Source organism: Bubalus kerabau, chromosome 1, assembly GCF_029407905.1.
Source record: "Bubalus kerabau isolate K-KA32 ecotype Philippines breed swamp buffalo chromosome 1, PCC_UOA_SB_1v2, whole genome shotgun sequence".
In the NCBI taxonomy this organism is placed as follows: Eukaryota; Metazoa; Chordata; class Mammalia; order Artiodactyla; family Bovidae; genus Bubalus; species Bubalus kerabau.
The window spans coordinates 84,338,686-84,363,740 of NC_073624.1; the positions used below are offsets into that span (position 1 = coordinate 84,338,686).

A 25,055-nucleotide genomic window follows, 5' to 3' on the forward strand; every position below is an offset into this window, starting at 1 on the left:
CCCCGAACGTCTATATTATGTCCCTGTGAACATGAGGCACACCCCAGCCATGCCCTCCATGCCAGGACCTTAGGATTTCACCCCATGTTTACTTAAGGGGCTGCCTCCCCCATACACACAGCAGTGTGGCCAGTTGCAAACATGAATCCCCATTTAATATAAAGCTACGTTACTTTTCTTTCTCATAGTTTTTGGAGGTTTTTGGAGGGCTCATACCGATGCTGGCCTGGCTATCCGCTTCCTCCCACCTCTCCCCCTCAGCTGATCCAAGACATCACCACCCATCCATCCAGAACTCGCTACCTGCTCGCACACGGCGTGCATCACTGCTCTGGACAGAAGTTTAATTGTTCCTCTTCCTAGTGCTTCTTTCTTCCGCTGAGCGCTGAACACTTGAAGTTCTTTTTTCTCTTCCTCACTCAAAGTCTGGCAGTACCGCACCTTCACAGAAGGAAACAGAAGCACCCTCTGATGTACACAGCCTCCCTCACCAATTTTTTATTTCCAGAATTGAGTTTCAGGAAATAAAACAGCAAGTGTAGCTGGTCTGCCCTCATGAATTCCTAGTTTTAAAAATGACCCCATACCTTTAAAACGACACCAAATCTTGCAGCTTCTCTAGCAAAAGTGAAATGCAATCTGAAGGAATAGTCTGTCTGTCTTTTTTTCTTTTTGGCCACACCATGCAGCACGTGGGATCTTAGTTCCTTGACCAGGGACTGAACCCACACCCCTTGCATTGGAAGCATGGAGTCTTAACCACTGGACTGCTGCAGAAGTCCTTTATTTGTTTTTAAAAAAAAGGATGAAAAGTTTAATTTAAACTTGTATCAGCAAAGATGCTAAAAAAAAAAAAACAAAAACCTAAGGCATTAAGCTTTCTTCAAAAGGTTTAAACTGGTTAACTGCCACCTTAATTATACATTCTACAGGCACTCAAGCCCACTGCAGGCCCAAAGCCCCATAAAGCTCTTACTGGGCGAAGGGGTGGAGAAATTGCAGGAATCTGTAGGTTCCTGATAACTGGTGGGTGGCTGCAAACACTATAAAAAACGAACTTGTGTTAAGTTTATTGCACTGACACTCTTTTCTCTCTTGAGGAATGGAGAGCTGTATTCTCCAGCCCAATTTTATCCGAAGGCAAAAGAGTCTAACGTTTATGGGAGGCATCACAACGCTGAGGGTGGATTTTTTTTTTCCTAATTAGCCTTCTTCCTGTTATTTTACCTCATTATCATGTGGTGGCAACTGGTACAAAAGCTGTTTAATTCGGTGCTTCTCTCCAGGGCTGTTAACATAAGGAACCTTTTCCTCTGGTAAGCAAGCAAAATAGAGCTGGATCTGAGGGAGAGAGGGAGGAGGACGTCAGCACACAGGAAGTGAACACTTCAGCTCAGTCCATCCCGAGAAGTTACCCTGCCCTTTAGGTAGGGGTCCAGCCTCTGACAGGATGTGGCTGCTGGCTGCTAATGAGAAGACCAGCTGAGCCAGGCCAGGAGACGTGCAAACCCCCAGTTAGCTAGCACCCAGCTGCTAAAGGGCTCTTCAGGAATGTAATTTGTAGTAACAATCAGGGGCATTATAAATTACGCACCATAAAATATGCACATTTAATGCTACCATTCCTGAGTGATCTCCCTAGGGTCAGCCAAGAGAGTGCTGAGTGAACACTGGCAGTGACCACACAGGCTGTGTGACACTGTCCACAATCCAGCCACTACACAAACACACTGGATTTGCTCTCTGAATTTCACAGGTTGCAAAGACAAAAGCTGTTCTGTTCAACTTTGTAAACTCTCCCTTATCAGGTTCTCTCAAGCTTCAGCTTTCTTTGCTTCCATGGGTGCTGTTTTCTAAATACCCGGAGTCAATTTCCCCCAGAAAACTGGAGGGAAGCTATAATGAGCTGTACTTAGTTCATTTTGAAAGGAGAACTCAATTTTTGTTTGAATTTTTTTTTTCTTTCTGTTGTATCTAAAGGAAACCCCTTAATGAATGCTGCAAAGGATGCTGCAGTGCTGAGGAAGAATGAAAATCATTCAAGAAATGAGAAGCCTAAGGAATTTGGGGCCTGTTTGCTTCAATATTTCAAGATCTCACAAACCTACTCACTGAAGCTGCAGAAAGGGCTCTCTCTTAAAGGTCGGTTGAAACACTGCCTTCCTACCTGGAGTCCAGCTCTCCCCCATGTCCCAGTGTATCAGCCACCGGAGCTTGTAGGGTTGTAAATGCTAAACACTAGCTATGTGTGTACCAGACAGTGTGTGAGGCCCAGGATGAATCGGAAACCCCTCTTCTCAAGGGGGTGCCCACCAAACGGGAAACACAACCGTAACTCAGGAGCCCAACTGCCTCCCCTTGTTTCAAACCACCTTGGCCCTTGTGTCCGTCACCAGCAATTTTTTAACAAGTTCATCATTATAAGGATATTGGGAAGATAAAAACAGGTACACATAATGTTCTCATCTTCCTTAAAATAACAATATAACAAAGCACAAAATTAGCTCTTTAATTTTTTTTCCGATTCACATGGTGTGGTGACAGAATCTTTCCTGTGCAAGGTTATCAAAGGTCTATTTAAGCAGTGACTCTGAAATGGTCTCACAGCTCTGTCTCGTCTCTTCCAAAGCCCAGGCACTGCAGAGAACTGCCAGAGAAACTTTCCCCTTTTCTGTCATTACTTTTTTGTTGTTACTAAAGTTTTTCAAAAGGTTAGTAAGTTCCTCCCACTCTCTCCAAAGGGACACCTAAGTCAGAAATCCACATAACAAAGGCAAAGGCAGCACTCTGGGTTTCACTCATCAGGGCAAAAACAGCATCCTTCTGGACCCAAGAGTATGAAAGGGATTGGAGACCTTCATTGAGAAACTAAGTGTGACTTAAAAAAGCAAACCATCAGAAAAAAGAGTAAGGCCCGAGGACACAGCATGTCACTGAGGCAGTGACGTCTGATCACTAAAAAACAGAACACCGAAGACTTAAATCACACTGAAAACCAGAAAAGTGGACAATGTGGTTCCCACCTGCTCGGGTCTGAGGCCTGGGGGAACCCAGGCGTACTCCTCCAGCGCACAGCCCGAGTCATCATCCGACGTGGAGCTCCGCTGGCATCCAAAGGCAAGTTTGCTCATTTTGGGCTCCATCTCCAAAGGCATCATAACAGAGTCAACAGCTGGCTTCTCAGTCACAGGACATCAGACCGTGGCTGCTGTGGGCAATATAAGACAACCGAAGAGATGAATCTAAAGTCATGAGTCTTACCCTCCAAGAGCTTTTATTGAACACGTATGTACACACATTGGGGCCCAGAGAAAGGGACCAAATGACCAGTGTCACCGCCCTCAGGCCCCCAGATCTTAAAAACTATGGCTGCACGATGCGGAAAGAGGCCCGTTAGCAGCTCAGCATTTGAGAAAATGCCACCCAAACTAGTTTATCTCCAGATGCCTTTAAAAGGTACTTCTCTACACACTGTTCATTAAAAAAGTTCTCGAGAACATTGCACCGCTGACTAACTTCCCGCAAATGGACCCTGCGGAGCCCCGGGAGTTGTGGGAAGAAGCTGGGCTCGAGCCTCCCGCCTTGTCCACACCTATGTGCTGTGAAAGGATGGCTCCAGCCACCCGAGTTGCTTCCCCAGATCTCCTGACCCATCTTCCCAGCGGAGGCATGCTGCCTGCCAGTACAGAGTGGGTCGGCTGGGCCACACTGCTTAGGTTTCAAGTTTCCAATAAAGTCTGAGAGGCACTGAACTTCGTTTACTCAGGGAGAAGAAACAGCACAGTTAAATCCTTACACAGCACATTAAATTCACAAGCCTTTATATCCATGGGCTACAGTCAGCCAGACATTCATTAATGAGTTCCTTCATAAGAAAGTCACTGAATCTGAGCACTAGGTTAAAATAAAATCCAGCGCGGTGACTATAAGCATTGAACTGTGTTAATGGCAGGCTTTCAAATGAAAAGCTCTGTAGTACCTGGTGGCTCAGTCGGTAAAGAATCTGCCTGCCAATGCAGGAGACCCGGGTTCAATCCCTGGATCAGGAAGACCCCCTGGAGAAGGAAATGGCAACCCACTCCAGCATTCCTGCCTGGGAAATTCTATGAACAGAGGAACCTGGTGGGCTACAGTCCATGGAGTTGCAAAAGAGTGGGACATAACTTAGTGACTAAACTACCACACCACCACCCACCTACTGTGTGTGACATGCTCTCAACCTGCTGCTGGACACATGAGGTATAAACCCAGCTCTGAAAAGTCTCCTCAGATGAAGGCCTATAAGTGTTTAGGCAACAGTCCTGACCTACAGACTAAGAACTTTGTTATCGCCATGCATGTCCCTTCTGAGTTACTTCTGGTTCTTAAAAATCATCCCCTATTCCCAGTTACTAAGATGAAAAAAAGATAGAAGACTTTCAGGATCAGATGCAGCTTTTTATACTTCTCTCCAACAACAACAACAAAAGAAATTTACAGATAATTCAGTTCAGTTGCTTAGTCGTGTCCGACTCTTTGTGACCCCATGGACTGCAGCATGCCAGGGTTCCCTATCCATCACCAACTCCCGGACCTTGCTCAAACTCATGTCCGAGTCAGTGATGCCATCCAACCATCTCATCCTCTGTTGACCCCTTCTCCTCCTGCCTTCAATCTTTCCCAGCATCAGGGTCTTTTCCAACGAGTCAGTTCTTTGCATCAGGTGGCCAAAGTATTGGAGTTTCAGCTTCAGCATCAGTCCTTTCAATGAATATTTCTAGGAAATGACTTGCCCAAGGTCACACAGCTAAGAGCCAGAGTCTAGTCACACTGCAGCAAGTCTAATACATCGGACTTCTGAAAATTCTTCTGCTTTAAATAATCCTCTCATTTGCTTCAACAGGTAGGAAAAACACTGTCAGCTTGATAGTCATTTGTCAGTGACATTCTCAGTGCAACGCTAAATACTTACAAGTGTTTGTTAGAACATGTTACCTATTAAATCCTATGAGTACAAAAACTTAGGACTTTTCTTTGATGAATCAAAGGACACTAAAACATTAAAATTCTAACAGTTCACAAAAGGGGGGCCAAGCACCCAAAAGGTACAATCTTTATTAGAAAAAGAGTAATGCCACACAGAAGATAGTATTCCAACTAATAAACTTAACTCCTTCACCCTGAACAAAAAGTAAAGCTGACCTCATTTCCTGCCCCACCACTAGGGGGAACTGACCTTTTACACAAGACATCATTTCACGCAGGTGCACTTCATTCATGTCTCAACTGAGGGGAGGCTTTCTAAACATCGACACATTCCTCTTACCATTCAATAAAAAAGGATGTGTTAATGAAAGTCAGAGCACTTCTTGGATCTGCTCTTTCCCTTTTGTTTTGAAAAAAATAACAACTGCATATCAAAGGGAGAAAAACAGAGGTTAAGAATTTAATTCATAACTCAAAACACCCCCACTAGGAGAAAGGGTGCCTTCAATGCTATTGAACCCAAATCATGAACTATGCATGTCTGTCCTTTGCCAAATATGGCTGAAAAGGGAGACTTGAAGGTACCTGCTCTGCACAGACTTACCAAGAACATAAATATTAAGCAGAACCTAAAAATTAAATGTCATTGTATTTTAAAACAAGAGAAAACACCACAAATTAAGACAAATGAATTTTCCATGCTAGCACAAAGATGCAGATTGCCAAAGAGCTGAATTATTCTTATGGCTACATTCCTGGATCGGCCTTTGGTGGCAACTGTACAGTAAATGACTACACTAAGCAATCAGCACTTGATGCCACGGTCCCGGTGCTCCCAACCACCTGGGTGTGCCGGCCGCGTCTCCAGCCGGCAACTCCCACAGCCACACCAGCCTCGCCTCAAACTGTGCTGCAAACTGTCATTCAACACTCATGGGTGAAGTGATGAGCTGAAGAAACACGAGTGATATGGGTGCGGCTTTCAGTGTCCTTTGTTGGCACTCTGACAGCTAACTCACTCCTCTGTGCCCAGCCTGGCATGATCAGTGATGTGACATCCGATCACCACATCAAACAACCCCACCAGGGCGTATCTGCTTAAAACTGAGGAGGAAACCGAGTCTCAGAGTGATCGGCCATGGATCACCTGCCCAAGGGCAGCTGCCTTAGAACACGGTTCATCTGTGACCTTAAACCCCTGCAACCCCACGCTGCCTCCTGGGTGGAACTTTTTCGTTTGTGAAGTAGTCAGACTGCTGGAGCACAGACATGCCTGATGACACAACCAGACCGGGCCCATCCACCTCCCCCAGAGAGGGCGTTTCAAGGAGACTTTCATATAGTCAAGAGGATCATAAAAATGCAATGGCCTCATGAACTGCTGCTTCAGTTCAGTTCAGTTCAGTTCAGTCGCTCAGTTGTGTCTGACTCTGTGACCCCATGAATCGCAGCACGCCAGGCCTCCCTGTCCATCACCAACCCCTGGAGTTCACTCAGACTCACGTCCATCAAGTCAGTGATGCCATCCAGCCATCTCATCCTCTGTCGTCCCCTTCTCCTCCTGCCCCCAATCCCTCCCAGCATCAGAGTCTTTTCCAAGGAGTCAACTCTTCACATGAGGTGGCCAAAGTACTGGAGTTTCAGCTTTAGTATCATTCCTTCCAAAGAAATCCCAGGGCTGATCTCCTTTAGAATGGACTGGTTGGATCTCCTTGCAGTCCAAGGGTTGCTTCAGAGCTTTTAATTTGGAGAATGTCTTTTTCCTTTATATCAGAGGATAATTACTTAAAATGACAAAACATTACATGTACGAGTAAGTTCTAAGAGCTGTCCAAAAACAAATATTAAACAAGTGCAGCTTAGTCACGGTGACCTCCTACTTACCAGACAGTGGTCGAGAGGCTGGATTGCCACAGCTACGTTTTCTCTACTTGACAGCATAACAACTTTAAGTCAGATTTTTCTTTTATAAAGTACCTGTGCTTGTCAGCAGACCCAGAAAGTATACTGTTAAGTATATCACTGTCTCAGACTATATTATATGCAAGAAATTGACTGCTGAGGAGGGTTCTTGATCTCATAAGTATCCCCTATGTAGACATTTACATGGCTACATGGTATTTCCTTTGTAGCACAAGAGAAAAGAGGGAAGCCTGGCCATTGCTTATGCTCTGGGTGATGAGAAAGGGTCTTCCTAATGACATCTTCATGTGGCTGCATTTGCTTTTTGCCAAAATACTATTAAATATCTTTTAGGCCAAACATGAAACCATCGCTGAATTAGATCTAATAGGAAAATCCTATTCATTCTATTTCCAGGTATTGTCTCTTAAGATTGATCATGTGAAACAGGATCAACAAACCAAGTCTGCAAGTAAGTTGAATAATAATTGAAATAGGACTTCCCTGGTGGTTAAGTTGTTCAGAACCCACCTCCCAATGAAGGGGATGTAGGTTCGATCCCTGGTAGGGGAACTAAGATCCCACACGCTGAGCTGCACCAGAAGACCCAACAACTAAGACTGGACACAGCCAAGTAAATGAATAAATAAATATTTTTAAAAAACTGAATTTTGGGGTTTGATATAAAGCAAAACTTTTTTTGGCAGAACCACAGTTACACGGACAATGCTGGCCCTGTCCTGTGTCTCATATTTATTTTGTATATTATTTACTGTTGTAAATTTTTATTTTGATGTAATTTCAAACTTCAGAGAAGTTGTAAGAAGAGTAAGGAACAAACTTAGGCAGCCTTTTACCCAGACTCATCAATTGTTTACATTATGCTTCATCTGCTTTATCCTCCTCCTCCACACACATACACACACGCTTTTGTGGGAACCGTTTGAAAATATTTTTTACATTCTCTTACTTAACCACAATTAAACATGGTATCTTAAAGTTTATTTAAAAAAAATAAAACTATGTGCAAGATACCATGTTAGATGCCAGAAATAAATTGAATAAAAAGCCAGAATAGCTCAAATCATCAGTATTCTGTGCTTACTCTGAGGCAGGTTTCTTGTCCTGGTCTTGAGATGCTGCAATAAATGGAATGAACTCAATCACAAGTGAACAGCAATCATGCATTAACCAATTCTACACAAGGTTTGCCCCAGTAGTGGCCCTACCTCTCCAATGTCTTTATGATTCTGGATGTAAATAAGTCTGATAAGGCAGAGAAAAGAAGTAAAACAGTTTGAGTCTGACCATGAAGGAAATGTGCAGGGGAAGCAATACCTTAAAGCTAATAACATGTCAAAGAGGCCTGAGGCTGGGTAAGGAGAGATGAGATGCTTATTCCTAGAAAGATGAGGATTCTAAAGTGGAAGAATCCCATTTCCCCTGCTTTGTCCTTTCTTTTCCTTCTTCCTTCAAGAAAGTTAAATAGCTACTTCTCACCATTTAAGAAGATTCAGAGGCAAACAGCTCACAGATGTATGGCTTCTCAATCATCATATACCTGTCAAAAGAACACCTGACCCGGGGGACAGGAGCAGAGCTGAGGGAAGGCAACTTGTTGCCCCGGGCATTCGGATAGCTCCGCCCCCAAGTCCTCAGGCTATTGTGGGGCCTGGTTCTCTCAAACAGCAACTATTTTCCTTCCAAAGATGGCCTAAGGATGTGACAGTTTTTAAAGAATAAAATAAATAAACATAAAGAATTGAAGTTATCAATGAGTTGTACCAATTGGCACTGTTCCTTTCACTCTGATTACATCATACATCTGGAAGCTGACCAGTGACATCCAAAATGAGAACGCGTTAGTAACAAAGACTGAAGGCTGACAGGGGAGCTTCATCTTCTTTTTGAGTTCAGGACACTCCAGCCTCCTGAAGGGCAAACAGTATTGATAAATTATTGGCCACCATTCCTAGCTCCCTTGGAGTGAGGTCGGAATAACTAGTCCCTACATAAAATCTCTGGCAGACAGACACTAAGACAGAGACACACACACTGCATGTGTAAATGGTCTATGGAGCATGGCAGGATCTTTCCAGGTGTCTGACACAGAGCAGAAATCAGGAGCCCCTACTGGTGCTTTGAGGCTGTGAGCTGGCATTTGTTCCCCAAATTCAATCATTTAAGGAGGAGTCCTTTATGAGATTTATTTTCCAGATTCACTTACTCCACTCATTTATTCATCCTTATATTTAAGGACCATTACTGAATCGTCCTGAGAAACATCAAAAAACAAGGCAACTGACATTCATTCCATTAAAAGCTGTAACTTTTTTTTTTTTAAGTACCTGCTGTGATAAGAATTTTTCAAATTTCATTTGGAATTTCCTTGCTTTCTTTAATACTGGTGGTGTGTGTAAACTATACATGATTTAGCCTTTGGCTGATCATTTGTTTTCATTTTGAGTAGAAGATGAACAGTGTAAAGAACACTGGTTTTAGGAGTTTAAACAAAAGGAGCTCTAAGTCAGCCATCCAGCTGGCAACAGCCTGGGAACCATCCTCAACGAGGAGCTGAGGACTCTCTCACAATGCAGAGCTGATGTCCAGAATTGCATGGCTCCAGACACATGACTCGGAGAAGGCAATGGCACCCCACTCCAGTACTCTTGCCTGGAAAATCCCATGGACGGAGGAGCCTGGAAGGCTGCAGTCCATGGGGTTGCTGAGGGTCGGACACGACTGAGTGACTTCACTTTCACTTTCATGCATTGGAAAAGGAAACGGCAACCCACTCCAGTGTTCTTGCCTGGAGAATCCCAGGGACGGGGGAGCCTGGTGGGCTGCCGTCTATGGGGTCGCACAGAGTCGGACATGGCTGAAGTGACTTAGCAGTAGCAGTAGCAGCAGACACATGACTTTAATTTGTTGCTTTCAATATTCTATAAATTAGGCAATTACAGTTTGAAAAGTTTGTCCACAAGTACATAGAATAATTACGCTGTCAATTATTATTATGCTGTCCATTATTACATGGACAAGGGCTTAGCATTCCTCCCATAAGCACAGCAATCACTGTTTAAGATAAAATACAGTATGTGAAGGTGTTATTCAAACTAAAAAACTGCCTTATTATTTTGCTATGCTATTTTGGCCACTTGGAGATCATTTATTTTCTACTGAGCTATATGCTGCCTCTAGGATAGTTAAGGATTATTATTTTGATTGACCTTGACATACACATAAGTGAGCCTTTACTATTTTTCCCTAAAAATCTTAACAAGTCAACATAGCATATGAAAGTCTAGAGGCAGTAAATGGTCAATGTTTTGCTGAAAGACACATTCTTCCTAGATGACAATGGTACCACTGAATAATTGCACATCTCAAGCAGAAGACTTTGGACTGAACCCTATAGACAAGGAAAAGGACAAAAGGCAGATAAGTAGGAAGTTTCCCTTCTTGGTCTTATAATTAATATGACAGTGATGGTCAGAAAAGAGAAAAGGAACCTGGAAGGGGCCTACCAGCCCACTGTCATCAAAAGAGCCTAAAGGTGGTGGCGTGCGAAGAACAAGTAAAAGGAACCAATAAGAAAGAGGAAAACTGGGTCAAAGAGGGTTCTGAGTCCTAGGTGATTGAAAAACAATGCACCAATATGGAAATACTGTCTAGGCAAGTCAGCAGGGAGTGAGGATTTGAGAGCATTGAGATGAATGAATTCAATCAGATTCACATTGAGGTTGTAACTATACATCAGTGCAGGTATGGTTCCTATTATTCATCATTTTCTTGGACCAAGTCACCGAATCAAATCAAAATCATGCAAATAGAAAACAGAATAATTTTCAGTGCCGGCCATTGACTAATGAAGTCTAAGGTCATACCCTTAATTACAAATACTTTTCCTAATGAAATTCCACTTTAGTTCCTATGAGAAGACTACCCGCAGCATTGCAGGATCCTTAGGAAAAAGTTATTTCTGGTGTGGACATGCCCAGGAAAGCTAGAAGTCCTTTGATCACCAGAAACCAGAACAGATACTGATTTGTGAAGTCAGTTGGGCTAACATTCCCTAAGTGTCCCCTGCTGCTAAGTGTCATCCTGTGGGCTACAAGCTGCTTAACAACTTCTTTGTTAAACTGCTTGTTAACAAGGCCTTGGTACATAGAAGATTCGGGTCACACACACCCACTCAAGATCTGCTCTAATTCAGCCAGGCTAAATATGCAGGTGAGTTAAATTTAACTACAGACTCCTTTGGTAGTACGGAATCCTATAACACTTCCATTGTTTACAACACACACACACACACACACACACACCCCCCCAAGCACACTCATGCGCGTGTGCACAGACACAGATATATATACCCTAGTTTTATGGTGTCCTTAGCTTAAAAAAAAAAGTCAGAAATCTACAAAAGCCATAGGTCTCAAAACTATTACAATCAAGATTTGAATTTCATAGCAAACATCACTAAACTGTAATCTCTTTTAAGTTTTCACATAAAGAGCACTCGAGCCTATTGTCTGCTAAAGACAATAAGAAAGTCCTGGCCAACAGAGCCCAACCCAGTTGTACTTATTCTGAAATGAATCACAATAACTGTAAAATAAAAACAACGAAGGTATCTGAAGATATTGCTTATGAAACATTCCTTGACTAAAAGGACTTCATACCAGCAATTAGTGACATCAGGCCATGTGCCCTTTGGCCTTTTCTGTATTTTCCAGGTAAACCTCCATCCAACTTGTACATTTTCCGACAGCTGAGTGGCCCGACAGGCACCACACCAGTGCCAAGAAGCTATCTATTTTTCCAAGAGGAAATGTGGCACTCTGCAGGGATTCAAAGCAGGCTAATTTCATGCACAAATACATTCCACGACAGTAAGACAGACTGCTTAACAAAAGGAGGAAACCTGATGACAAAGCACGGTCCTTTGCCAGAGCGGCGCTTCGGGGGTCAGGTTATTTGGCTGTAAGCCGGCCTGTAAGGCAAAATCCAAGGGCAGGCCACGGTGTGAGGCGGGCGGCGCGAGGCGCTGTCTAATGAATTCATTATTTTCCATAATGGGAGTCGCAGATATTTTCTCAAAATCGTATTCAAGTCTCCTATTGACTTTCTGAATTTCCATTTTCAACGGCGGCCCCAAGGAAACGGCAGCCAGACTTGACTCCAATGTACACACAGACTCGGGTTTCACCCCGTCACCTGTTGGCTCCCGAACAACACGCCTCTTTGTGAAACTCACAGCCCTCATTTGAAACAAGTTTCCAGAGAAAACACTTCAAGAAAGTGTTTGAGAAGTCACAAGACTCGAGTTGTAAAAACAAATTCCACACATAGCCTGACTTATACTGACACAGATTAATGTGAAAACCCGAGGTTTTTAAAAAGGCCGCGGGAGAGGAGTCGAGGAGGGGATATCACCCCGTCCTTCGTTGAAACCCAGGGGGCTAATTCGAGGTGGGCCGCGGGGGACGGGCTGCGGGGCTCCGCCGGGCCCTCCGCGTCCGCCTCAGGAACGCCCGGAGTCGGAGCCCGCAAGCCCACCCTCCGCGCGGCGCCGGCTGCTCGGGCCGCCAGGGGGCGCCCGGGCCGCGGGTCCGACTCGGGTCCGGGCTCCTCCGCCTCCGCGGGCTCCTCCGCCTCCGCGGCCTCCCGCACTTAGACGCCCAGCTCCACATCCCGAGGCGAGGAGATGAGCCCTTCTCGGCGCCGGCGAGAGCCCCGCGAGGGCAGCTCCTCGACGCCCGGAGCCTTCGAGGCCCCCGCGCCCGCCCTCGGGGCAGCGTGACCTCCTCACCGGGGTCCGCACTCGTTCCACCGCTGGACGGCGGCACCGAGTGACCGCGGGTCCCCGCGTCTATCCCCAGCCTCCGACGCGAAACCCTCCGCGTAGCCTCAGCATTCAGCCCCCGCCGCCCATCGCCATCGAGCCCCGGAACCCAGACGGCGGCTCCCCACCTGTGGCCGCGGGGCCGAACGCGGCCTGCAGCCCCTCCGTGGAGCCCTTGGCGCGCACTCGCCGTCCCCTGCTCTGCAACCGGCCGAGGCTGGCGGCCCGGCGCGGGTGCTCCCGCAGGAAAACGGGGCTGGATGTCCCTAGGGTAATCCGCGCCCAACTCCTTCCGGAGGAGACCCCAGCAGGGCGCGGGCCGAGGGGCAGGGCAGAGAGCGTGGGGGCCCCGTCGCCGCGCAGTGTCAGCCCCGCCCGGCCAGCGAGGGGTCGCCCCCGCCCTGCCGTGACGCGCGGTCCGCCGGCGGGTCCTGTGAGTCCCCTTTCGGTACAACGCGGCGATCCTCAGCCGCGGCTGCCGTCTAACCTGCCGTGAGGGGGCCGGCAAGAAGTCCCCCAGATTTCCAGAGATCCTTCGTCCCCGCCGGCGTCGCCGACTCTGCTCCCCAGTGTTCGAGTCGCCTCGCCCAGGCCACCGCATCCCCCACGCCTCAGCTCCGCGTCTCTCCAGGATCCGCCACCGCGGAAAGAAAAAACCCGTCTCCCCTCTGCTCTTGGGCCCGCGATCTTCAAAAGTAACCAGAGCCCGCATTAAAAAAAAAAAAAAAAAAAAGTAACCATTTCGCTTCCTGACGGTCCCACCCTCCTTGCCGCGCAGCGGGCCGGCCGCCGGCCTGGCGATCCCCGCCCAACTCCGCTCCCCGCTCCCGTCCGCAGTAGGAGCCTACCCGGCCAGATCCCGCTGCCCCCGCTTTCCAGGAACTGTCACTGCTGACCGTGCCCCTGGCAGGTCTCCACAAGGTCCCGCGCACGAACTATTCCTCGAAGAGTTACCCACCCACTTGGCCAGCCTTGAGGCTTGAGCACCTACCTCGGTCCGCCGGCTCCATTCCCGGAAGCCCTATTGAGTGTTAAAGCCGAGATGCAAATACCCCAGGGCGCTTATGTAAACTTCCCCCTCCCGCAGGTGCACGCGCGGGCCAGAAAACGCTGGGAGCATATGCAAGGACACCTCTTAGAGAAATCATCTCCTCTCTGCCCATAACAATGATGTCAGCAAATGGCACGTTTAACCAAGTTCTCACTTGGAAGGGCTCATTAACATATGAATTCTCCTCTTAGGACCTTCCTTGCATTTCGGAGAGATTCCTACTGCTTTTAGCGCAGATTTATTTTTATCAGTAAATAACATCCCAAGAAACGGAACCAGGTCACGGGATGCACTCAATCAAGTACATGAATAAGAGTTGTTAAGTGAATATAATTATTCAAACACAAGGACTATGCTCATACTCATGGCTAATCTTGTTTCTGAGCTGTTAACATTTCTAGGTACACTAAGAGAAAGTGAAGCTTGGCATTAGTTGCCTACCGATAGGACCAAGAGAAGCAAAAACAGGACCTCAAGGCAAGCCCAGAAAGAAACTACAATCTGCAGCAGAAGACTGAGTCGCTTCAAAACTACAAATTTTAATTTCTACAATAGCCTCCTTATCACAAGGCGATATGCCAAAAGAAGGGAGAGAAAAGGATGCAATATTTAAGAGCTTTATCAGTTTATAAAATGCAACTTAAAATGGTCACCAGTTCCTTGGGTATCCTACCTCTTTTTCAGGTTATATTAGGGGAAAAAAAAAATCCTTAAACCCTCAGGATTCCTTGGGAGTGATTTGCAACGTATATGTTTCTACAGCATACAACGGAACAATAGCCCATTGTAACTGTGATTTAAAAATACACAAGCAAGTTGCTATAAATAGAGCAGTCAAGTAAATAACTCTGTGGCCAATTTCTGTTATCTCTGCTGCAAAGCAAGGCAGCTGAGAAGCTGCTTTTTTTTTTTTTTTAAGTTACTTTTTTAAAGTGGCAGAGGCCCCCCAAAAAGGTAATGGCTCTGCTGGTAGACTAGCTTGGAAACACTGATTTAGGCAACAGGATCTGTTATTGAAACATACTCTATGTTGGTAAATCTAGAACACAAGTTGTGAAGATGGTTCCCAAACAGTTCTAATGTAGATCTCCTCTGCCTTCAGGTTGTATGGAGATTGGTGAGAGGGCAGAGGTGGACTTCAAAGATGACCACTTTGCTCTGGGGAGCTGTGAAATAAGTCGTGAATACTTAGGTCAGATTTCCTTTTTCCTATTTCATTTCTGTTTGGACTTTCTCAGGGAAGTCATCAACTGACAGTGTGCAATCCATTACTGACTTAAATCAAACCCGAACTATCATATCATAATACAGGGAGTATCAGCAGGCCAATGCTATGCCAGGTGGATCCTTTATGAAAGCTTTTAATAGAGAGCTACACCTTAGCCAAGGCCCCAGAACCCTCCCAACTACAAGCCATAGCAACACTTACCAGTATTAAATGTCTGCCATTCTAAGTGTGCTTCTTCTCACACAGTTACTGATAAATACTGTTACTTTTTCAACAGTTACGGTCAGCTTTATTGCCTATTTTAAGTATTTTCAGTGATGAAGTGGGTTTGGAGACAGTTAAAAACTTCCTACTAAAGTTCAATCTGAATGCAACAGACCTTAGTCCGGTCTGAAAGGCATTGTTATTGTCAAGGGTGAACTTATGCAGGATGGAGAGCAAGGCCCCCAACCAGCATCCTTTTGTTTTAGCGGGGAGGAATATTCATTGCCTGGAAATCACACTTGCCAGGAGGCTGAGAAAGGAAGCCCAGAAATTCACAGGACTTGGTTCCCTCTAGCCAGCAGGTCTCTGCCCTACTCTCACTCAGAGTGGCCTTTTCCAGCTGCCCATCCCAAATATCACCCCCCCACCCCCACCCCCCCTTATTTGTGCTGTCTTCACAGCACTCTTGCTTGACGTTCTATTTGTTCTTGTTTGCTGTGTGTCTTCTTCCCTAGCCTTTGCGGGCTCGTTACTATACTCTCAGCACTAAGATTCATGCCCCGCACTTAGTAGACAAGTTCAATAAGCAGGTGTTAAATGAATGAATGGTTTTGGGACATTCTTCTCAGGCCTTCATTGCCATACCATACCTGAACAAGGAACTTTGTTTCTAACCTAAAGCCAGACTGAATTCCAGTGTCTTGATGGAGGAGACTAAGACAGAAAGAAAACCGCCAAGGGCAGAGAAATAAAGAGGGAGCACTTTGGTTGTCAAATGCCTGTCAGCTTTATTGGCTCTGGGAGAAGGCGATAAACGTACAAAATAGAAAGCACAACTGAGTTCTATTCCTTGGTTCTCCTATGATTTGTATATAGTGACCTTGAGGTCTTCTCTGCTCCTTGCTTCTATTTTTCCATTTGTAAAACAGACCTACTTTATTTAAGAGTAAGAGTTGCTCTTGGTCACAGCTATGTGGAAGGATTTGTAACTAAAAGTCAGTCATCTAGGAAGAGTCTATTTAAATGATTGAATGTCTATGTTTCTGAACAGAAAAGAGAGATCAAGGACTCTGAAATTCATCAAACGACATTTCACTCACTAAATTTAAGGGGCGGTTGGCATAGGAAATGTTCAGTAGGGTGACAGTTTTCAGGACAGCAATTGGGAAGTTCTGACTGTGTAGAGATAGGAAACTAAAAGAATCACAACACCTGTAATGTTGGATGCAATTTCTAATGAAAATAGCTCAAAAAATAAATCACAGAGTCAGACAATGCTAGAGTTGACAACAATCTGTAGGATCCTACATCTTGTCCAGAAAAAATACCGAGATCCAGAAAAACAATTATAATCATAATTCTTCAAGTCTGTTACCAAATTTGTTACCACTAAATGTTTATGTAAAGTGTTTTACCTTCTTTTTAACTCTAACATTTGTGTTGTATCTCTGATTGGGCAGTATATCCTGATGGCTAACTGAACACCTGCAAATTCTAGGGTCAGCTGAGTCCTCACCAGCCCCAGGGAAGGGCCTGAAGGCAGTATCAGCTCTTCCGAGAGTTAATAGGCTGGATGTTGTTTTATAATAGGTTGCAGTTTCTCTAGGTCTCCAATTACTTTCTTTCCGCCTTTGATTATATTTAAAGCAATGTGATTAGAGAGCACTGGTTCTTTAACATTTTCTACACCCAGTCCCTCTTTAGATTTACTACTCCAATCCTCCCAGCCAGCCATCCCCTCCCCCAACTCCTAACTCCTTTGAGAGTAAGGTAAATCCTCCCTGCAAAATATCCCAATGCACTGGGTTTGATGTTAGGAGAATTTAAAGTCTATTCTCCATCAGTTACTAGGCTCAGGGACAAATCACTTCTCTACGGTATTAGCCTGAGGTATTAGACCTCAGGCTTCACCATCTCAAACTAGATGCTTCCAGAGACTCCACCAGTTCTAATATTTTTTGAGTCTCTTAAAATTTGATAGCTGCTTGTGACACTAACAACAGGCAGGTGTCTTGAGTCTATAGCCCAGGCTGGTGGGAGAATATAGGGTCAGGTCCTTCCATTGGACTCTTACTCAGAGTTATGACTTGTAGTAAAAACCCACCACTCACTCTCTACTGCTCTGAAATAGCCCTTTCCCAGTCCAGGAAATGTGTCTTTCCATGGACAGATAATTAAACCTGTATTCCTTAAGAACTTAAACCTTCCTTAAGTTTTTAAACTTTCTCTATTCCTGTAGATCTGTGGTTTAATACAACATACTTAAGATTTCATTGCTGAAAAACCACCAACATGTTAAGAAGTAAAGAATAAATCCTCCAATCAATATTGAGACATCTAGGGGGCTTCCCTGGTGGCCAAGTGGTGAAGAATCTGCCTACCAGTGCAGGAGAACAGGTTCTATTCTTGGTGTGGGAGGCTCCCACGTGTCGGAGGGCAACTAAGCCACGTGCCATGACTAAACCTGTGTTCTAGACCCTGGAAGCCGCAACTACCGTAGCGTGAGTGCCCTACAGCCCATGCATGTTCCACAATAAGAGAAACCATCGCGGTGAGAAGCCTGAGCACCGAAACTAAACAGTAGCGCTGGCCCGCCACAACTAGAGAAAAGCCCTCGCAGCAATGAAGACCCAGCACATCTATAAATAAAGTTATTCAAACAAATATTGAGAGATCTATACATGGAAAGATATTCAGGATAATACTGAGATGCAAATCCCAATACATAGTATGATCACATTATTATAGCTAATAATATATGGGCTAAGGTATGCATAGCAAAACTATTTAGAGGAATATAATTACTGAACCATTAATATGATTTCTAGAGAAAGGCAGATGGAAACTTTAAATTTGAACTTACAGTTGACCCTTGAGCAATGTGGGGTGAATCTGTGTATAACTCCCTATCCTCGGTTCCTCTGCGTATGACCCCCTATCCTCGGTTCCTCTGCGTATGACCCCCTATCCTCGGTTCCTCTGCGTATGACCCCCTATCCTCGGTTCCTCTGCGTATGACCCCCTATCCTCGGTTCCTCTGCGTATGACCCCCTATCCTCGGTTCCTCTGCGTATGACCCCCTATCCTCGGTTCCTCTGCGTATGACCCCCTATCCTCGGTTCCTCTGCGTATAACTCCCTATCCTTGGTTCCTCTGCATCCAAAGATTCACAGATAGTGCAGCACTGTAGCATTACTACTGAAAAACCTTCTAGCATAAGTGGACCTGTGTAGTTCAAACCTGTGTTGTTCAAGGGTCAACTGTCTATTTGTAAAATAATTGTACCTTTGTATCTTCACACTATTTACAACCTTTTTTTTCATAATGCTCATATAAAACCTTTATAAAAATGGTTTAAGAAACATTAAAGAAAATATTCTACAATATTAATATAAGGAAGAAACGCTCACAAGCATAAAATGATTTCTTGAATTGTTATTAGTTGATACAGAAAGATATATGAATACATAATTCCTCCCTGTGCTATCTTCTGCTCAGTCACAAAGTTCAGGGGTGAAACCTCTGCTGCAGTCATCAGTCCCAAATTTCCATGGAGCCAGACATATTGGAACAAGAGCTGCCTGAGCTGACGCTTCATAAATTCATCCACTGATTTATTGATAGATTCTTTGGTTGAATCAAAAGATATTTAATTCAGTGCAGCGCTATTAGACCTAAACCCTCCCCTTCAGGACTTCAAAGAATATGACATTTAAATATGAAGTCCTTAAGGGGAGGGTTTAGGTCTAATTTAAATTTCATATTCTATTTATATCTTGATAAAATAGAAGACATGGGAAAACACACAAGATGAGTAGGGAAAATTACCAATTGTTCTAATTTTCCAAAACACATAAGAAACCATGGTATATTGTGATTATACTAAAGTTGACGTATGGTTAAAATTCTAATATAGGAGTAAAAGGAAACGTTGATCAATCAATTCTGGTTAGAAGGTGAGAATATAGGAAGGTGGGGTGACATCTGAGCTGGGCCTGAAAGGATTTGAATTAGCTGATCAGGGTAATCAGTGGAGTTGGGAGTAGCAACCAGGGCCCAGGTTGGGCCCGTCAAAGCTTTAGGGCCAAAAGAGTGAGCTGCCCTTAGAAAACCCACAGTGATGTGGCGGAGCACAGCCGGGAGGTAGGTCCAGACTCTAAATGGCTGCGTGTGCCAGGGCTGTTCAGCTTTCCCAAGGGCTATGGGGAGTTACAGAGGCTTCAAGAAGAGCGAAATGACTGTATCTTTGCCCTCATTAGAGGGAGGGCAGAGATAGCAGTGCAGGGAAACCAGCTGGAAAGAGCCTGAAAGCCTTTCCAGGAGTCAAGGGCAGTGTGTCTGAGGGCGGAGAGACTGGGCTGTGGTGGCCCAGCATGGACTTTGGGAGCTGGCAGATGGGGGCCACCATTTCTTAAGTCAGCATTCCCATGGTTTCCTGGAAAGACAATCAACAAGTTAGCCCTGATATGAGAGCTCCAGCTTGAAACTGCAGATATTTTTCACTGTCCATGGAAGATAAACTCAACGTAACCCAAAGTGTTGACCTTTACGTCTCTAAGTTCAAGCTTTATCTTCCTGTTGGAATCCACTCTTAAAATACAGCATTGGCATCCTCCAGTGTTAGAGCTCAGGGTCCATCATTATGGAAGGAAACAGGTACATGACTCTAAGGTTGGAAGATTATGTAGAATGACCCAGCCAAGCCTGCTGCAGAGATGAAACAAAAAGTGGAAACTTGGTGTGTTAGGTGAGCTCTGCAATCTTGCAGTTTGTATTCTGTGCAAAACATGTAAATAATAAATACTGCTTTGTCTTAAAAATTAAAATTATAGAGTATTTGCTGCTTTGCTTCATGAACTACATGCTCAAAGCTATTTAGCTCACCTTTGTATTTTTCATGCTATTTAAACTCTCCACTACCTAAGACGGTCGATTCTCCACAAGGAAATATCTGGGCCAATGAAAGCGGGCCAGCTTTTAACAACTGCCATGTACAATAACGTTCTTACAGAGGTGTCAGCAAAGAATTATTTCAAGCAGCCTCTTGCCAAAAACAAAAGGTCAGCCAAGCTTTCTGTAGTTTCTTTATCTTATCTAAGATACCAAGTCCCCTTCTGGAACTGTGGGAATTTACACAAGGTGATTTTGTAGTGGGGACTGGTTTACCAGCTATCCTAGGTTGGGCCAGGGCCAGGAGTTGGAATTCCAATTGTTATATTGGATCAAATCACATAGCTCTAGGTAAGTAACTATCTTTTGACGAAAGTTACTTTTAATATTTCCTTTGTCTTTTATGCTTGGAGTGCTCATCTCTTCAGCATTGTATCTGCATTGAATTATAGAGGGGCTAAGGGAAGCAATATTGCCTATTTCCTTTGTCTTTTATGCTTGGAGTGCTCATCTCTTCAGCATTGTATCTGCATTGAATTATAGAGGGGCTAAGGGAAGCGATATTGCCTATTTTGTTTAGCAATGAATCTATCCCAAGTGCTTAGATACTCAGGCCTACCCCATTAGGTACTTTGCCTGCTACATAGAGCTTTCTCTGTGAATATTTGCTAAATGCTCAGTGACTGGTTCACATCTGACCCTGACCCAGACCTTGTTAAGCACTCTTATATTATCTCAATTATCAATCCATTGATTTTGTTTTCTCTATTTTTATTTGGAAAAAAGTGAGTCAACTAATTTAGTGTTCAATTTTCTAGTTTTAATATGTAAAGGAACCTCATAAAATTTATCTTTTATGTTATTCTTTTTAGCATATAAGATCTGAAATGAACTTAAACCAATTGGCTAAAGTGAAATCTCTTTAGCAAGCTCAAATTACTAAACGATATGCTCCACCCACCTCCAGACCAATAATCCTCCTTCCTCCTCTCTTCCTGGTCTGTTTATGGTACCTACCGCCAGTACCCCCAGTAAGCCAGCTACCTGACCATCACCAGCGCCTCCTTCACCAAGTGCCCTTCTTCTTGCCTGCCCTCATTCAGGGACTTACTGGATCTTTGCATCTTTTCCATTTTCTATCTCACCCTGTCCCCCATCCTGGGATGCTACAGCAGCCAAGCCTCGGGGGCTTCTCTTCCCTACATACCCATTTTCCCTCACTTGACCACTATAAACCTATATCATTCTTCTACTTTAAAAATCCCTTCTTCAGTTTTCCTGGCACCTCCATGGGATAAATGAAGGTCCTTCATTTCCAGCCCCCATTGATCCCTCCGACTGTATCTCCATCACTTGTCATATCTCACCTCTGGCTCCAGAACTTGTGGTTTCCAAGCATATCATGTTGTTTCATGATCCTTTGTCTAATCCTGCTGTTTCCTCTATGTGCAACTGTCTAGCCACCCATGTTTATCTGCCTGGCTGACTCTTACTTCAGGACTTCATTTGGGATGGGTCCAGGAATGTTCCCTGAGGTCCCATTACACCAGAGGTTTCTATGCTGCACTTCCATTCCTCTAAGACTCTCCATTAGCCCCAGGACCCCCATCTTATTTAGATCAGTCCCTCCACCAAAATTACTGCCTATTTTCTTTCTCAAATAGAAATTCTTTTAACTCAACAGATAGCTTCTCTTCCTCTGTGCACAGAGCTTTGGGACAACCCAGAAACTCAAACTTTCCACTTGGTAGTTACATCAATAAGGATGGGCTACAGTCACTATTTTGCTTAATATTAGTGATTGGAAAAGATGTATTTTGAGAAGCAGACTTTCTGGTATTTCTGGTTCCTTAAAAGAGCTTTCTCAAACAAAATGCAGTGATATGATCCCATGATGATCACTGTGAGGAAGCTGTCTGTGAGGATAAAAGTGCAGTCTGGGTGGATCTGGATGTAACGAGCATCCTAGTATCCTTTGAGGAAAGAGGACGCTGTCTCATAGCAAGCCATCGCGTACCTGACACATGGCCTTCCTTTCACTGAACATGCAGTGACCTAAAGACAGGGGTGGCATCAGCACAGATTGAGGGGTCAAGTATGCATTAGAATTGTGCATCATCTTGGACATATAGCATGTTGCTGCATTTTATTTGGTGACACGCTAAGCATATAATAATGCCAAGTGAAACTCCATCACTACTATTATTACTATCATGTAGCTATAATATCTGGAGTACCTGTAGGCTAGGCCTTGTGTTAAATCCTGTACATTAAAAAAAAAATTCTTATAACATGATAAGGCAGATCTTATATTCCTCATTTTACAAATGAGACATGTAAGTTGCTCCATCATCTAATCATCAGCTAATTAGTGCAAGAGCCTGGATTCAGAACCAGGTCTGACATTGAAGCCTATGGTCTTCAACCACTAGGTTATTCGCTTTTAAAGCAGAGCTTCTTACAAATAGCAAAATAACATGCTTTGCTTGCCCCAACTGGGGACTCAGCGATATCACCAGGAAGTAGGAAGGATAATTCTAGAAGGTTCATACCACACTATTTCATCTAGAAATGAAGCAATGCGCTCAGTGACAACACACTGGCTGTCCTGACCTCTAGGACCGAAATGCTGCACAGCTCAAAGGAGAGGCATCACCCACAGCCCCCAGTCCTGGGGGTCCTCAGAAAACTGAGACACTGAGCTTTTGGAAGCAGTTTCACTGCATTTTTAACTTCTATAGATACAAAGTCATTTATTGTCCCAATATAACAAAACTGGCCTGTATCTGAAGATCATTCATATAACAGTTGCTCTGATGCAACTATTCATCATTAGAGTATCAGGGTGTGCTAAGCTCTTACTCAAGTAAGGGTATCACTCTCAGATGGAGCCCAACCATCAGCTCCTCGATTTAGAGGCAGATTATGCTGAACAAAGGGCAAAACCACGAGAATGGTTTGGTTTGTAGCTTATGTGTGACCCATTCATCTGAACGCATCTCACATGACATCCTGAAGGCAAAAAGGCACTGCAGTAATAATGCAGCCATTAATAGGCCTGTCAGACAAAATTGATTACAGCTCAACTCCCAGGACCATAATACATTATTATTGTTGTTTTACTAAGGTCCTTCAGTTCAGTTACAGCAAATGAATAAAAAGGAAAAAAAAAAAAAAAAAGACAATAGAATTAATAGTCTGGCAGCATTTCTTGGCAATTGCAATTGCCAAAATGTCCCCCAACAAAAATTTGTTGCAGATGAGCTCAAATAATAGAAACTATCAAGACTCATATAATATCACTCATATAATATAAGCAGGCTTGTACAGACAATCTGCTTCTTACAGAAGGGCACACATTTTTTACTTAACACAGACTAAGATTACTGACTGCATTGCTGCTAATACAATAGAACAAACCTCATTTCCATTATTGACCATTTCTAAAGTCTTTAGCTTCTCTTTCAATAGGTTCTAACAAGATTCCAGGAATCTCTGAAACGCTTCTCTCCACCTTTTGGAAAGGTATGTTTGGGAGCGGGGAGCAACTTAGTGAAGACTGAAAATATCATTAGAAAAATAGTTTTATGACATATCATGCTTTTAGGATCTAAAGAGTCAAAAATTTTTGGAAATAATCCAATGACATGGGTAGATAACCTCTTCAAATGGAGTCACCATTCAAAAGATAGAAGAGGAGGGCCAGTTCCTACACAAGTAACATTTCTAATCATCTTCTTGTCTTTCCAAGAATCTATTTTATAATGACTTTTCTTAATGTACAACTATCTGATTCCTAAGAACACCTTTTATGAAGTGCAGCATGTTTTTTTCACAGACAATTAAAATCTACAAGAAAATGCTTGTCACTCTATAGGAAAATATTTCTCATGCCTAATTAAGAGAATTCTTAGGGAGAACAAATATGACGTTCATATACATAAATATTTGGGATCCTTGAAAGCCTGTAATAGGAACATCTGGGCATTTTGTTGCTGATGCTGCGTAATAGAAATTTCATTTGTAGTGAAATTATTAGGGGAAAAATAATTTAAAGCGACCTCTAGTGTGTTAACTAGGCAGCAAATTTTCTGTGCATTGTGAGGAAAACATTCACTGTCACCATTAACAGCACTGGGACAAAGCAGGAAAAGTGGGCTAGGCCCTCGCCATGTCAGTCCCAGAGGCCCGCCGGCAAGAGTGGCAGCTACAACCCTCACTGGGTAGCTCCTGGTGGCAGCTTTTGTTTTGAGTAGGGGAGGAACTGACAGTTAAAGAATGGCTGGGGAATGACTGGACATTTACAGATCTGTTCTTTCCCAGATAGTTTTGTTTTAGATAGTTCTTAAAGGGAAAATATAGAGGCTACTTACTCAAGGTACTTAATAGGTATGATTCTTTTTTTTTTTAAAGTATTTGCCTTTCTGCTCCTTTATACTGCCAACTATCAGGGACCCACATTTCATACTGGAATGTATTTTTAGGGCAGATGGGGAAAAAGGGCCAAGTTTCAGATGTCTCTTTTCTCTATTTCTTTCCTTCACTGTAAGGTTTGCTTTATGGAGCTTTCAGTCTTGGGTTTCCATAACCTCCTAATACAAAACAGGCTAAGAAGAGCCATGAATGTAACAAACCACATGTTGCCTTGCTTTCCTTTTTTTTTTGAGGAGGAGGAAAAATTCAGCTTACAAAAAAAAGAGTATGCAAACTTACCAGTTCACCAAAATTAAAGATGTTTTAAAGGTTTCTTAAACTCAGTCTTGGCCATCTTGTAATATTTTAAAATATAAATTAAAACATATGATTGTGATAAACTCTGATTTTACTGAAAAGCGAAAAGAAGATGCTAAGACCATGGATAATAGTTTACAAAATTAATTTTGACTTATAGGGAAATCTGAATATTTTCACCTCAGCCAAAGATAAGCGACACGCACACACAAAATTAACTGTAAGGATTTCCTTGTGAA

The 25,055-nt window shown here is 43.8% G+C and overlaps 1 protein-coding gene across 6 annotated transcripts in view; it reads right to left on the reverse strand.

Annotated features, from left to right (window-relative positions):
- PRICKLE1 (prickle planar cell polarity protein 1) overlaps positions 1 to 25,055 on the reverse strand; it is a 266,282-nt gene that overhangs the window by 8,555 nt on the left and 232,672 nt on the right. Inside the window, exons 2-5 of one of the 6 annotated variants that reach the window (XM_055581202.1) lie at positions 13,704 to 13,751; positions 3,024 to 3,208; positions 1,228 to 1,341; positions 304 to 441 (exon numbers count right to left, since the gene is read on the reverse strand). In XM_055581202.1, coding sequence (XP_055437177.1) covers positions 304 to 441; positions 1,228 to 1,341; positions 3,024 to 3,158 — 387 coding nt within the window. In that variant the 5' untranslated portion in view covers positions 3,159 to 3,208; positions 13,704 to 13,751. The other 5 variants (XM_055581235.1, XM_055581244.1, XM_055581211.1 and 2 more) reach the window with 5 other exon arrangements.